Source organism: Sphaeramia orbicularis, chromosome 21, assembly GCF_902148855.1.
Source record: "Sphaeramia orbicularis chromosome 21, fSphaOr1.1, whole genome shotgun sequence".
NCBI classification, from domain to species: Eukaryota; Metazoa; Chordata; class Actinopteri; order Kurtiformes; family Apogonidae; genus Sphaeramia; species Sphaeramia orbicularis.
Genome location: NC_043977.1, coordinates 13,878,526 through 13,892,015, shown reverse-complemented (window position 1 = coordinate 13,892,015; position 13,490 = coordinate 13,878,526). Strand labels below are relative to the sequence as shown.

At 33.5% G+C, this 13,490-nt stretch overlaps 1 protein-coding gene and 1 long non-coding RNA gene across 4 annotated transcripts in view; both read left to right on the top strand.

Annotated features, from left to right (window-relative positions):
* epha3 (eph receptor A3) overlaps nucleotides 1-13,490 on the top strand; it is a 333,749-nt gene that overhangs the window by 286,268 nt on the left and 33,991 nt on the right. For all 3 annotated transcript variants that reach the window (XM_030125112.1, XM_030125114.1, XM_030125113.1), the window contains 2 exons: nucleotides 2,209-2,418; nucleotides 11,020-11,169. In XM_030125112.1, the coding sequence (XP_029980972.1) occupies nucleotides 2,209-2,418; nucleotides 11,020-11,169 (360 nt within the window). The remainder of the gene's footprint in view (nucleotides 1-2,208; nucleotides 2,419-11,019; nucleotides 11,170-13,490) is intronic.
* Nucleotides 3,437-8,651, top strand: LOC115412552 (uncharacterized). Its single transcript, XR_003934352.1, has 3 exons — nucleotides 3,437-3,589; nucleotides 4,424-4,426; nucleotides 8,639-8,651. It is a non-coding gene; the product is annotated as an uncharacterized LOC115412552 (long non-coding RNA).

Here is a 13,490-nt window from a genome sequence, read left to right as displayed (position 1 = left end):
AAGCCACAACACTGGCATGAAAGCATGTGCGCCGATGCCTGTTTTAGCCCTTTTCCACATGTGTCTGCACAGCGTCCAGACACATCCAGGACCAGGAGCTGTTTTTCCCTCCACGTTTTTTTCCCAGAACTCTGCACTTTATCAGTGAAAATGTGTCATATACGCAAACGCACGCACGTATACCTTCACATTCTTACCGTACGCATCAGAGCTTTTATCTGTTCTTTGAATCTGCGAATCTTTGAAGAGCCAGAACCAGGTGGTCTGGCCACTAATTGCTCCAGATGAAATGGAAGGCGAGATGAACCCGGTGGGCTTTCAAAAAGGAAAACACACTCATCTTATACTTCTCTTTTGCAAATGACCCGGTCTTTGACAAACACAGAGAAGTTAAAATGGAAATGCAATACCTGAAAATGGAAAGTGTGGAGGAATTCTAGTATCTGCAGGAAACCTTGTACTTTTTCAGGCGGTTTTCACAGGAAATCCCCATTAGGCTGTTTAACTCTGTATCGGGCAAGTGACTATATTTGGTAATTTCCATATACATTACAAGACAGTGACAGCAACAGTTCCAGTGAGGGAACAATCTCAGGTCCAATGTGGTCTACAGCAGTGTTTCCCAACCTTTTTAAGCTGCAGCACATATTTTACATTAGAGTAAAAAACAGATAGATAGATAGATAGATAGATAGATAGATAGATAGATAGATAGATAGATAGATAGATAGATAGATAGATAGATAGATAGATAGATAGATAAAATGTGTTTTTTCTTTTTTTTTTTTGGTACATATGGGTAAGGAACCAAATATGGTAACTTCACTGACCATGATTTTCTACATAACACTAAAAAATGTGGAGAAATTTCACAAAAGTAATACATTCTTACGTCCTTTAATAGCACACTAAGGTCGAAATTTTGAATTTCAGAGTATTTCTATGAGGGCCAAGGTCAACTTTATTTATATAGTACATTTAAAAGGACGCAAAGTGCTGCACAAATCTGCAAATACAAATGCAAAATATACTAAAACTAGTAAAATAAGAATAAATACAAGATAAATTAAAACTGATAAAAAAAAAAAAAGCAGATACACAGTAATAGGATAAATAGTGTCTAAAGCGCAACCAGAAGATAAAACAAATAAAAGTCACACACTCATTTTAACCCTTTCATGCATGAATTATAAGAACCTTTATCAAGATTTTTTTTTTTTCCTGAGTGATTTTATTCCTTTTTCGGCATGAAAAAAAAAAAAAAATGCGATTGAAAATTTTTTTATGAACCTATTTTTCATGGAGGTGTAAAAATGTCCACTCAGCTGGACACCATGCATTTAATTTTTGAAGCAAAGAAACAAGCATTCACTGATATACTGTGTGAAAACTATGAAATACATTTTTTTTAATGCTGCTAATGATGTTTGATGTTTTGTCACATTTTAACATACTCTAATATTAGTTATTACTCACTTTGTGGAGATAAGATGCAAAAAAAAAAACCTTTTTGTTTAAGAAAACTGTTAATTACAATCTAATATCAACAACAAACAATTGATTTACACTCAGACATGTGAGTGCAGATCAGGTTTATCAAGAACAGCAAAGTTACAGTAATGGTATGAATGTCAGTGTATGGGATGATGCATAGGCGTCCACTGTGTCGGCTGATATGGAACTAAAACAATAAAATCAATGAACATACAAGAGAACAGCTGGAGAAGAAGTGTCCGCTGGAGTGACCACTATGCATGAAAGGGTTAAAAGCCAGTGCAACAATAATATGCTCAATGGACAGTGCACATTAAGTGTCCTGTAAAGGGTTAATATTATCACAGGTTTACTATGCAAAAAAAAATTTCAGCAGAGTAAAAATCTTAAAAATGAATACATATAATATGTGTGTGTGTCAATAATGGCTCTCTTCCTGACTTCCATTATCCCGTCTTTGGCTTTGGGATTTCACAGTGGAGCTGACGATGAGGTAGAGAATGTCAAAGGTGGTTTATAAAGGGTAATGAAAATGCCACGGATACTAACACAGAGAGGTGTCATTTTATGCAAATCATCGGAAAGGTCACACTCCTTTTTTGTTCTATGAAATATACATTAAAGTGTTGCCTTAATGCTATATGCCGTTTTATTTCCTCTTCCTTCCTCCGGTTCTCACCTTCCTTTTTTTCTTGCTCTGTGTTTGTTTTGCAGAAGCACGATGCCCAGTTTACAGGTATCCAGTTGGTTGGCATGCTGCGGGGCATCGCCTCGGGCATGAAGTATCTGTCAGACATGGGCTACGTTCACCGAGACCTGGCAGCACGAAACATCCTGGTCAACAGCAACCTGGTGTGTAAAGTTTCAGACTTCGGCCTGTCCCGAGTCCTGGAGGATGACCCGGAGGCTGCTTACACCACCAGGGTGAGCTGGAACACAAACACCAGCTAAGAACATAACCCATACTTTATACATATATATATATTTACTCTGTATGGACAAAAGGATTTGACACATTCAGGTCTCACTGAGGAAAAAAAAATCTCCCATTAAACTTTAAAGGAATGGTATTTTGCTTTTTTAAATGGAATTCTGCATTTTAAAACATTTCCCTGTGGTCTACATAAACTGTAAATGCTCTGCTTGGGTCGGAATTCTTCATTAATTCAACTCCACAGGTCCATCTTCAACCCAATTTCTGAGTAATGACACAAGAAAAAGTCGTTTAAATGCACATGAGCTACTTCAGGCCCCGCCCCCTCCTTGTTGTTGGCTGTGCTGCTCTGTCCCGTTCAACCAACAACTGAACATTTTAGGTAATCAGCTCAAAGTTTGGACATATTTTCAGTTTTTACTACAACCGCTGCTGCTGATAAACAATTATGTCATACTCGGAGAAATGTTCGTTGGAAGTCTTGACCTTAAATGTCGTGACATAACTAGTTCTAAAACGTAACAAATTCAGAAGGAGTTAAAACAGGTTGTAGAAATCTACTCAAGATTTGCCAAAATTAATATAAAGATAGCTTTGCAGCACCTGGAAGGTTCAAATTCAAACTTTATGAACTGTTAGGCTCCAAATACACAAATAAATGAACCAAAAACTAATAGAAGTGGGTTTAGCAAAATATGCCCCCTCGAACTTCCTAAGACCCAGGAAATGTCAGCAAAGTACAAGCTTTTTTTGTTTTTTATTAAATAACTGCCTATATTGGAAACATCATGATGCAACAGTTTTTTCAGATGCAGTTTTTACAGTTTATATGGAATGTCCTTTGCGGTGGACAGTTTTCTTTTCTTTTCTTTTTTTTTTTTGTATAAAGTTGTGAAACTCTTGTCCACAAATGTGGACAGAAAACCTACTGCTGGGTCTTAGGGGATTAAGCAAATATTAATGTTTTTATCTCAAATCGGCATGAACAGGACATCTTACGAACTGCAGCCATGATGTGTCCCAGTATTTTTGTCCATATAGTTTATAAACATCAGTTTTTACTTAAAGTTTAATGGGAGATTTTTCTTCCTAAGTGAGATGTGAAGAAAGTAGAAGGTGAGTTGTGTTAGAAAATTGTTATTTATAGTCACAGCAAGTAAAGTAAAGGTAGAACATTAAAAAAAAAAAATCATAGTCATTGATTAAAAAAAAAAACAAAAAACAAAAACAAATCAATGCTGAGTGAAATTAAGTAAAAACATCTCTGAGGCATTTTGGAAGCAAAGATAACTTAAACAAAACTAACCAATACAATGATATTTATCACAATATAAACCTATATCATTATTGTTTTGTATCCCAGACCCTTGTTAGAAAAGAAACACCTAAATCCGACGTGTCCCAATACTTTTGTCCATATAGTGTATAAATTACAGCACTTAGTGTTACATAAATCTGCTTGCTAGTTGAAACGGTATATTAATATACTCACTGATAGGTCTGAATAGTGTGAAAGTGCACTTTAGCCCAATATTTCATGAAGTTTATACTCTCAAAATCTCATATATTCTCAGTTCAATAAATCCACTCTGCATATTTTATTTCTTGCTTTTCTTGCTTCCTATCTTCCTACTTAACATGTCTCAACACCACAAGACAGATTACATTCATTATATTAATTAAGCAACATATTCTGCTCTTTCACATGCCCAATTTGACTCCATTTTCCTTAGTTTGTGAGGAATATTGTGCGTAATGATGCTACCAAACTCAGATGGTAACAGCTTTGGTAATATTTCCCAACCAGAGATGGAGTTTTTGTTTTTGTTTTTTTTTTTTGAGCAACTCTTCTAAATTATTGCAAGATTGTGGAAAATATTGGTGCTTTACCTCACCTTAGTAATGCCTGAGATGTGTCTTTCAGCGCTTTTAAAAGCAACACTTTTAGCCGAGGGGGGAAAAAAAAAAATGAAACTAAGACCAAAAACCTCAAAGATAGTTTACCAGTCTGGTAGCGCTGCCCTGCTGATGAAAAACAAGTGGGCAAACAGCATCAGTTTGGGAATATTTGCACAGAAAATATGAAAAATCACTTCTCTGTAGACGCAGTTTACTGGTTTGACTTCTTAACATGCAGATCGCAACGTGAAATCCATCAGGCTCACAGTGCTCCGGGCATTCAGCCGTACTTCATGCACAGTGTGTGTATATGTGTTTGTGTATATGTGTGTGTGTGTGTGGTCATCTTCATCATAGGATCCTGTGGTCTAGACCATGCGTGCAGCCCCTTTAAACATGGTATAATTTGCTGGCTGAGAATTGCTTGTCAAATAAACAGCGAGCGTTCCATTTGCCTTTCTCCCAGAAATACATAATCTAAAATAATAGGACAGAATAATAAACTCCATGTTACAGTAACTGACAACGCTCTACACATGCTAGCACATTCCCATCAAAGCTTCTCTGAAACGTCTACTCTCTTTTTTCTATGCAGAATAGCGCTTAAATACAGGGTGGGGAAGCAAAATTTACAATATTTTGAGGCAGGGATTGAAAGACAGTGTATGACCAATTAGTTTATTGAAAGTCATGAGAATTTATTTGCCACAAGAAAATTGACATAATAGAAAATGTTTTTATTCTATGTGTCCTCCTTCTTTCTCAATAACTGCCTTCGCACGCTTCCTGAAACTTGAGCAAGTGTTCCTCAAATATTCGGGTGACAACTTCTCCCATTCTTCTTTAATAGTATCTTTAAGAAAGTCAACATTGCTGTGTGATGTTCTATTGGTAGCATGTTCTAAAACGCCCCAAATAGCAGAATCCAGAGGGTTTAGATCTGGGCTAGAAGGCGGCCATAAACATGATTCCCAAAAATTGCTAAAGTTGGATTTGTTGCTGTTGTCAACAAGTGTTTTGGTGTTCTTGTGTAAGATTTTAACTTCAAATCATATTTTACTGCATTTCTAACGGTCTTGTTGTCTACCTCAAGTTCAATTGCCATTTTTCTCATGGATTTGGTTGGATCCTTTAGGATTCTGGATTTGAGAGCTTTAATAAAAGCTTTGGTACGTTTTTTGTGGCTCCCTCCACTTCCAGACTTTCTGGTAATAGTTTTGCTCATAGTCATTCTCTTCTTTCCATTATAAACAGTCTTTATGGGCACTCCAACTATTTTTGAAATCTCCTTTGGTGTGACGAGTGCATTCAGCAAATCACACACTCTTTGACGTTTGCTTTCCTGATTACTCATATGGGCAAAAGTTTCTGAAAAGGTATGGATAATAGTGTTAGGTATGATTGTGACATCAATATATGTTTGGTTTCAAATCAATTGACGTAGTGCCTGCTGAGAAAAAACAACTAAATGTTCATTGTAAATTTTGCTTCCCCACCCTGTACTATTCGGACTGCATTAGCTTTACACTGTAAGCCCGGATAAGTCGAGTTTACTCCAAAAATTTGAGGCAAGTGATTTCACTTAAATGATTTGAGTAATGATCAGCTAATCAGTTGGTTGAAGTAGGTTGATTCTACATGTTGCACTAGTCATGAATACATGACCTAAACTCATCCATTTGACTGTGACTTAAGCATAATTTAGCATAGCATCTATGAGCATCATACGTAATGTTAGCATTGAAATACCTGAATTCAATGTCCTCTTCTTATTGAAAGTAATATTTATGTTGTACATAAATTGTACTAAATACTAAATTGAAATAAATACCGAGCAACAGATTTTAAGATTGAGGTATGTATGTTTGTAGCCTAATTTTTATAGAATATCATCAGATTATGATTTATTTAGTTTGGTTTTGTTTATTTCGAATATCAACATTTAAAACCAATACAACAAGGAAAAACACTGTAAAAAAGCAAAGAAAAACATATTTGAAAAGGAGTGGGATGAAGTTCAATTTATATAATCCATTAAGGCAAGGCAAGTTCATTTGTATAGCATATTTCAGCAACAAGGCAATTCAAGATGCTTCACACAGGACATTGAAATACAACGACAGGGAAAAAGAAACACATTTAAAACATTAAAAGGTGATTAAAAACAGCAAGTAAGAAAACAAGATATAAAATCAAAAATAAAATAAAATAAAATAAGAATTAAGTCCCATGTCAGCTCCTATAAGTAACTTAGCAAGTCTTATACATATCATAATAAATTCTGACTAAACCCGCACAAAACACAATAATGTTATACATGTCAAAAGTAAACTCTGTCCATTTTAGAACGGTATTACACAGCAAAAATAAATTGACTAAAAATAATCTAGGGATGAGTATGAGTAATCAATAAAACATAAGGTTTAAGTTTTAATAGTTAGGGCTGTAATTGGAGTTGACAGAAAAGCTAATCTGTTCCCTGGGAGAAAGAACCAAAAATTTAAATCTTACCAAGTGTATTTTTCTCATTTCTAGTCAAAATATTTCATCACACTTAAAAATAAGACATAATCACCTAAAGAGTAACTTTTCACTTTTCAATCTTGAATTAAGCAGAAAAAAAATCCTGAATTAAGCAAAATAATTCTTGAATTAAGCAAAAAAAATCTGCCAGTGGAACAAGTGAAAATGATCTTGGTAAGATTTCTTGAACTAATTTTTTTTAAGGCAGATGGCAGACTTTTTTGCTTGAATTAAGCAAAAATAAATAAATCTTGAATTAAGCAAAAAAAAAAAAAAAAAAAAAATCAAGTGAAAATTATCTTGGTAAGATTTCTTGAAATAAAATTTTCAAGACCTGTTGTCTAAAAATAAGTTCTAATATCTCACTGAAAAGTTACTCTTTAGGTGATTATGTCTTATTTTAAGTGTGATGAGATATTTCGACTAGAAATGCGGAACACACACTTCACTGTATGCCCGGATAAGTAGAGTTTACTCCAAAAATTTGAGGCAAGTGATTGCAGTTAAATGATTTGAATAATGATCAACTAATCAATCGGTTTAAGTAGTTCAACTTTAATGCTAAAAGTATTGAACTTAAACTATTAAGTAGAAAACACTAAAAGACACGTTATTTGTACTTTTAATCTGTTGTAAAATCAACCCCACTATCCAACCATTCAACTCAGCGTTTTAGGTTACACTGACTAATTTTCTCAATTGCAGCCAGATTAATTTATCATTGATTCAACAACTTTTTTTAAGTTAATCAATCTCAAAATCCTATATCTGACCAAAATAGTTATGAAAATATTCAGCTTAATATATTGTAGCGTGAATGGAAGTTAGCTTGACGTCATTTGCCAGTACAGGAAGTGCTTTTAATTTGACAAGACATTACAATTTCCATTGTACAGTAACAGTGTTAGATGAACAGGAAAGACAGTGACAGTGCTTTGAAGTAGATCTAGTGGCTCTGAGACAAAAATTCCACTTGAGCAAGACCCACTGACTCATTATTTCTCAGAAGTTCACTTTTTGTATCTTGGAAACGACAGTCCACCAGCATGTTTGACTCATTTTTGACTCATTTTTGACTCATTTTTCCTTATTAGTGACTTAAACTTGGTTAAGTTTCACTACTTTTATTCTTTTATGTTTTTATGCTTTTATGTTTTTATGTGATAGGTAGACAACACATTTTGTCTTTTAATTCGACTTCTTTTTAATCTAACTTATTCACAGTTTTTTATACTCTGCATTTATTTATTTATTGATTGTTGTTGTGGTATGACTGTGTTTGTGGAGCAGTGACCGCATTTTGTATTTTGAATTTTTCCCTTGGGGATTAATAAAGTAAACCTATCTATCTGTCTATCTATCTATCTATCTATCTATCTATCTATCTATCTATCTATCTATCTATCTATCTATCTATCTATCTATCTATCTATCTATCTATCTATCTATCTATTTTTTACTCATGTCGATAGTGATTATCCAAAGGAAATCTGTGTTTAGTCCAGTTTTTTTTTTTTTTTTCTTTTTTTTTACCTGGAAGTGTACATTACAATCCAGTGTTTCTTAAGTAATAAACACTGTTGGTTCTGAGTTCGATTCCCTGGTAGATCAGAGCCGATCCGTCTGTATGTTCACCTCGAAAAAACATATATGCTAGGTTAATTCTCCTGCCGCTGGTGCAGATCTGGAGTCAGTCCCTTGCACTTACAGCTCCTCATAGGTTTACGACGGCTTAAATGCAGACGTTTCTCTACCTGAACCATAAAAGCTAACTGTACTTAGCTCTAGTTTTAGAAATGTACTGTATGTTTGGACTGGATTGAGTAACTTGGCCATGACTGTGTTAGCTTTGGCTGCCGTTAGCCTCCTGTCTTCAGCCTCATTTTCATCATTTGTCCTGGTTTTCAGCAACAATGACTAATGCTGTTGACACTATAGTGAGAGATAATCCAGGAAACTGTAGATTAGTGTTTGCAGCTACTTTTTTTTCTCCTCCAGGATCATCCATTTTTGTCAGAGTACTTTACACTATATGGACAAAATTACTGGGACAAAATGAATTCAGGTCTTTCGTTTTTTTTTATTGTTATGACTGTTGATACAAATGTTTTTACTTTATTTTTAGGATTAACTTTGTTTACATTGTCATCTCATGAATTTTTCTCAACAATTATGATTGTTATGATGATGATGATTTATTTTATTATTATTATTTTTATCATTATAGCTGTTTTAAATGTTCTGCTTCCAGATTTCTCAAATTTTTTTGTCGTTTTCTGGCCATAAATAATATCTTTGAACAACATGTAACTTTCTGGTTTCTTCAACTTTCACTCAGGAAGAAAAATCAGCTTTTAACTCATAAAGACCCAGTGCTATTTTTGTGTCAGTTCCCAAATGATTTTTTTTTTCTCTATATTTAACCTTTCTTAAGTGATTTATTACCATTTATTGTAATATTATCTTTAAAAAATATATTAATACATTTAATTTATTGATGATGTAGATGTTCATTAAAGCTAGGCGCGAAGTTGAGGGTTATCAGCCAATAAAAGAAACAGAGAAAACTGAAGAAAAAAGAGCATTTTCAGCAAAGACATCAATAACTGATTTTTTTCTCTACGTTCAACCTTTCTTAAGTGATTTATTACCACTGATTGTAATATTATCTGTCTTATTTTGTGTTTTTTCAGTGCCAATCGTATTTTTCTATATTTAATTCACTGATCATGTAGATGTTCATTGAAGCTCAGAGTAAAGTTGAGGGTTATTATATCAAAAACAGAGAAAAGTCAAGAAAAAGTGACTTTTTCAGCAAAGATATCATTAACTGAACATAAAAACAAGTGTCTCCATCCACTGTCATTGATCCAACTCCATGGGTTTTACTGGTGAATCAATGTTGTAGAACAGGGGTGTCAAACTTATTTTAGTTCAGTTCCACATTCAGCCCAATTTGATCTCGAGTGGGCCAGACCAGTAAAATAATAACAGTGAAAAAAGTAAAATTATATCATGATCATGTTTACATCTACAAAGTTTCCTTAAAAATCTGAATAACATGAACAACTTGAATTGTTTTAAGAAAGAACAAATGCAATTTTAACAATATTCTGTCTAGTTTTATCAGTTTATCATTTACTCATGTGCATTACAATCGCACAAAACATTTAGTATCAGGCAGAATATTGGTAAAATTGCACTTACTTTTCTTAAGACATTTCCGTTTGTTCATATTTGTTCAGGCTATTCACATTTTTTGTAAAAGTATAGTTTGGTAATGTAAGTACTTTGATGGAATTTTACTTTTTCACACCAAAAAACACAAAGGGAGAATTTGGGGTTGTCATTATTTATAGGTTATTATGATAATATTTTACTGATCTGACCCACTTGAAATCAAATTGAACTGTATGTGTCTGTATGTGGAACCTGAATTAAAATGATTCTGACACCATTGATTGTTAATATCTTCATTGTAATTTTTGCATTTCACAAGTTCATCCCACGGGCCGGATTGGACCCTTTGGCGGGCCAGATTTGGCCCCCGGGCCGCACGTTTCACACCTGTGTTGTAGAAGATGATGGTGTTTCCTCGGTAACTACGGAGCCTCTGAACGTCCAGATGGGTCATATGTGATGACCATGAAAAGACGACAAACTGTATTTTACACCAATTATTTACATGTATTGATAGAATTATTTGATCAACAGATATTAAACAGTTTAGATCAGTAGATGTTTTGGTTGATTTTGGAGGTTTGGGTCTTTATGTGTTAATTTTGTTACAGTGACTGACATGAACATTTTAATATTTCAAATCAGCAGGAACAGGAAGTCCTACAATCCATAGGTGTAATGTGTCCCATTATTTCTGTCCATATACTGCATTTATATTTGTAAGCATGTGAAAGCAAAGCAAACCTTCCTAGTTGAAAGTCTTTTTTTTTTTTTTTTCTAAGCAACTCCTCGATGCAGCATGAAGCAATATGATCTCCACAGAACCAGTCAGCATTATTTTAATCTATGACAACACTTTTACCTTCACAGACTTCTATGCATTTAGATGGAACAGTATTGCACTTTGTATTCAATTTGTGAGATGCTCATGTTTCGAAGTAAATCTATGAACATACTGTATATTTACTGTTCATTCAACTGTTTTTCAGGGAGGTAAGATCCCCATTCGGTGGACAGCTCCAGAGGCCATCGCCTATAGGAAGTTTACATCCGCCAGTGACGCGTGGAGTTACGGCATCGTTCTCTGGGAAGTGATGTCATACGGAGAGCGGCCGTACTGGGAGATGTCCAATCAGGATGTGAGTACAATTACCACCACCACCACAGCAGCAGGATCACTGGAAAAAATCTAAATCTTACAAAGTGTATTTTTCTCATTTCTAGTCCAAATATCTCATTACATTTAAAATAAGACATAATCACCTAAAGAGTAACTTTTCAGTGAGATATAAGAACTGATTTTTAGACAATAGATCTTGAAAATATTATTTCAAGAAATCTTACCAAGATAATTTTAACTTGTTCCATTGGCAGATATTTTTGCTTGAATTAAACATAAAACATTTCTGAATTAAGCAAAAAAAAAAAATCTTGAATTAAGCAAAAAAAAATAAAAATAAAAATCTTGAATTAAACAAAAAAAAAAAAAAATCTGCCAATGGAACAAGTGAAAATCCTATTTCAAGAGATCTTACCAAGATAATTTTCGCTTGTTCCATTGGCAGATTTTTTGGCTTGAATCAAGCCAAAAAATCTTGAATAAAGCAAAAAAAAATCTTGAATTAACCAAAAAAAAAAAAATCTTGAACTAATCAAAAAAATCTGCCAATGGAACAAGTGAAAATCCTATTTCAAGAAATCTTACCAAGATAATTTTAACTTGTTCCACTGGCAGATTTTTTGGCTTGAATTAATCCAAAAAATTTTGAATAAAGCACAAAAATCTTGAATTAACAAAAAAATCTTGAACTAATCAAAAAATCTGCCAATGGAACAAGTGAAAATCCTATTCCAAGAAATCTTAGCAAGATAATTTTAACTTGTTCCACTGGCAGATTTTTTTTGTTTGAATTAAGCAAAAAAAATCTTGAATTAAACAAAAAAAAATCTTGAATGAAGCAGATTCTGAAGGCAGATTTTTATTTTTATTTTTTTGCTTAATTCAAGATTTTTTAAGATAAGATAAAATAAGATAATTCAAGCAAAAAAATCTGCCAGTGGAACAAGTAAAAATTATGTTGGTAAGATTTCTTGAAATAAGATTTTCAAGATCTATTGTCAAAAAATAAATTCTTATATCTCACTGAAAAGTTACTCTTTACATGATTATGTCTGATTTTAAGTGTGATGAGATTTTATATATATATATATATATATATATATATATATATATATATATATATATATATATATATATATATATGTATATTTTTTTTTTTTTTTTTTTTTTTTTTTCATTCTACATCTCCAAAAGTACAGTACAAAAAAAGAAAGAAATTCACATTTTATGATACACGATTTTGTGACACCCAAAGTATAACCTCACCCCAGAACCAATGGCGACCCCCATACCAACCCAACCTGGATCTCAAAATACAAAAACCGTTAATAAAAACAAATATATGTATTTTTTCTCCTCCTTTAATGGTACCAGAATCCACTGTCTTGACTGTCTTTATTCGTGTCTTGTTTGAATTGCCCTTTTTTTTTGTTTTGTTTTGTTTTGTTTTGGGTTCTGTTTGTTTATAACGTCCAGTGTCAATCTTTGTATTATGAATACATTGCTTGAAATTATAAATGTCATACTTGTGAAACGAAAAGTTTTGTAAATGTTGAAAAGTTCCATAATAAAGTTAAAAAAAAACAAAAAACAAATACATGTACAGGGTGGGGAAGCAAAATTTACAATATTTTGAGGCAGGGATTGAAAGACAGTGTATGACCAATTAGTTTATTGAAAGTCATGAGAATTTATTTGCCACAAGAAAATTTACATAATAGAAATTTTTTTTATTCTATGTGTCCTCCTTCTTTCTCAATAACTGCCTTCACACGCTTCCTGAAACTTGAGCAAGTGTTCCTCAAATATTCGGGTGACAACTTCTCCCATTCTTCTTTAATAGTATCTTTAAGAAAGTCGACATTGCTGTGTGATGTTCTATTGGTAGCATGTTCTAAAACGCCCCAAACAGCAGAATCCAGAGGGTTTAGATCTGGACTAGAAGGCGGCCATAAACATGATTCCCAAAAATTGCTAAAGTTGGATTTGTTGCTGTTGTCAACAAGTGTTTTGGTGTTCTTGTGTGAGATTTTAACTTCAAATCATATTTTACTACATTTCTAACGGTCTTGTTGTCTACCTCAAGTTCAATTGCCATTTTTCTCATGGATTTGGTTGGATCCTTTAGGATTTTGGATTTGAGAGCTTTAATAAAAGCTTTGGTACGTTTTTTGTTGCTTCCTCCACTTCCAGACTTTCTCGTAATAGTTTTGCTCATAGTCATTCTCTTCTTTACATTATAAACAGTCTTTATGGACACTCCAACTATTTTTGAAATCTCCTTTGGTGTGACGAGTGCATTCAGCAAATCACACACTTTGACGTTTGCTTTCCTGATTA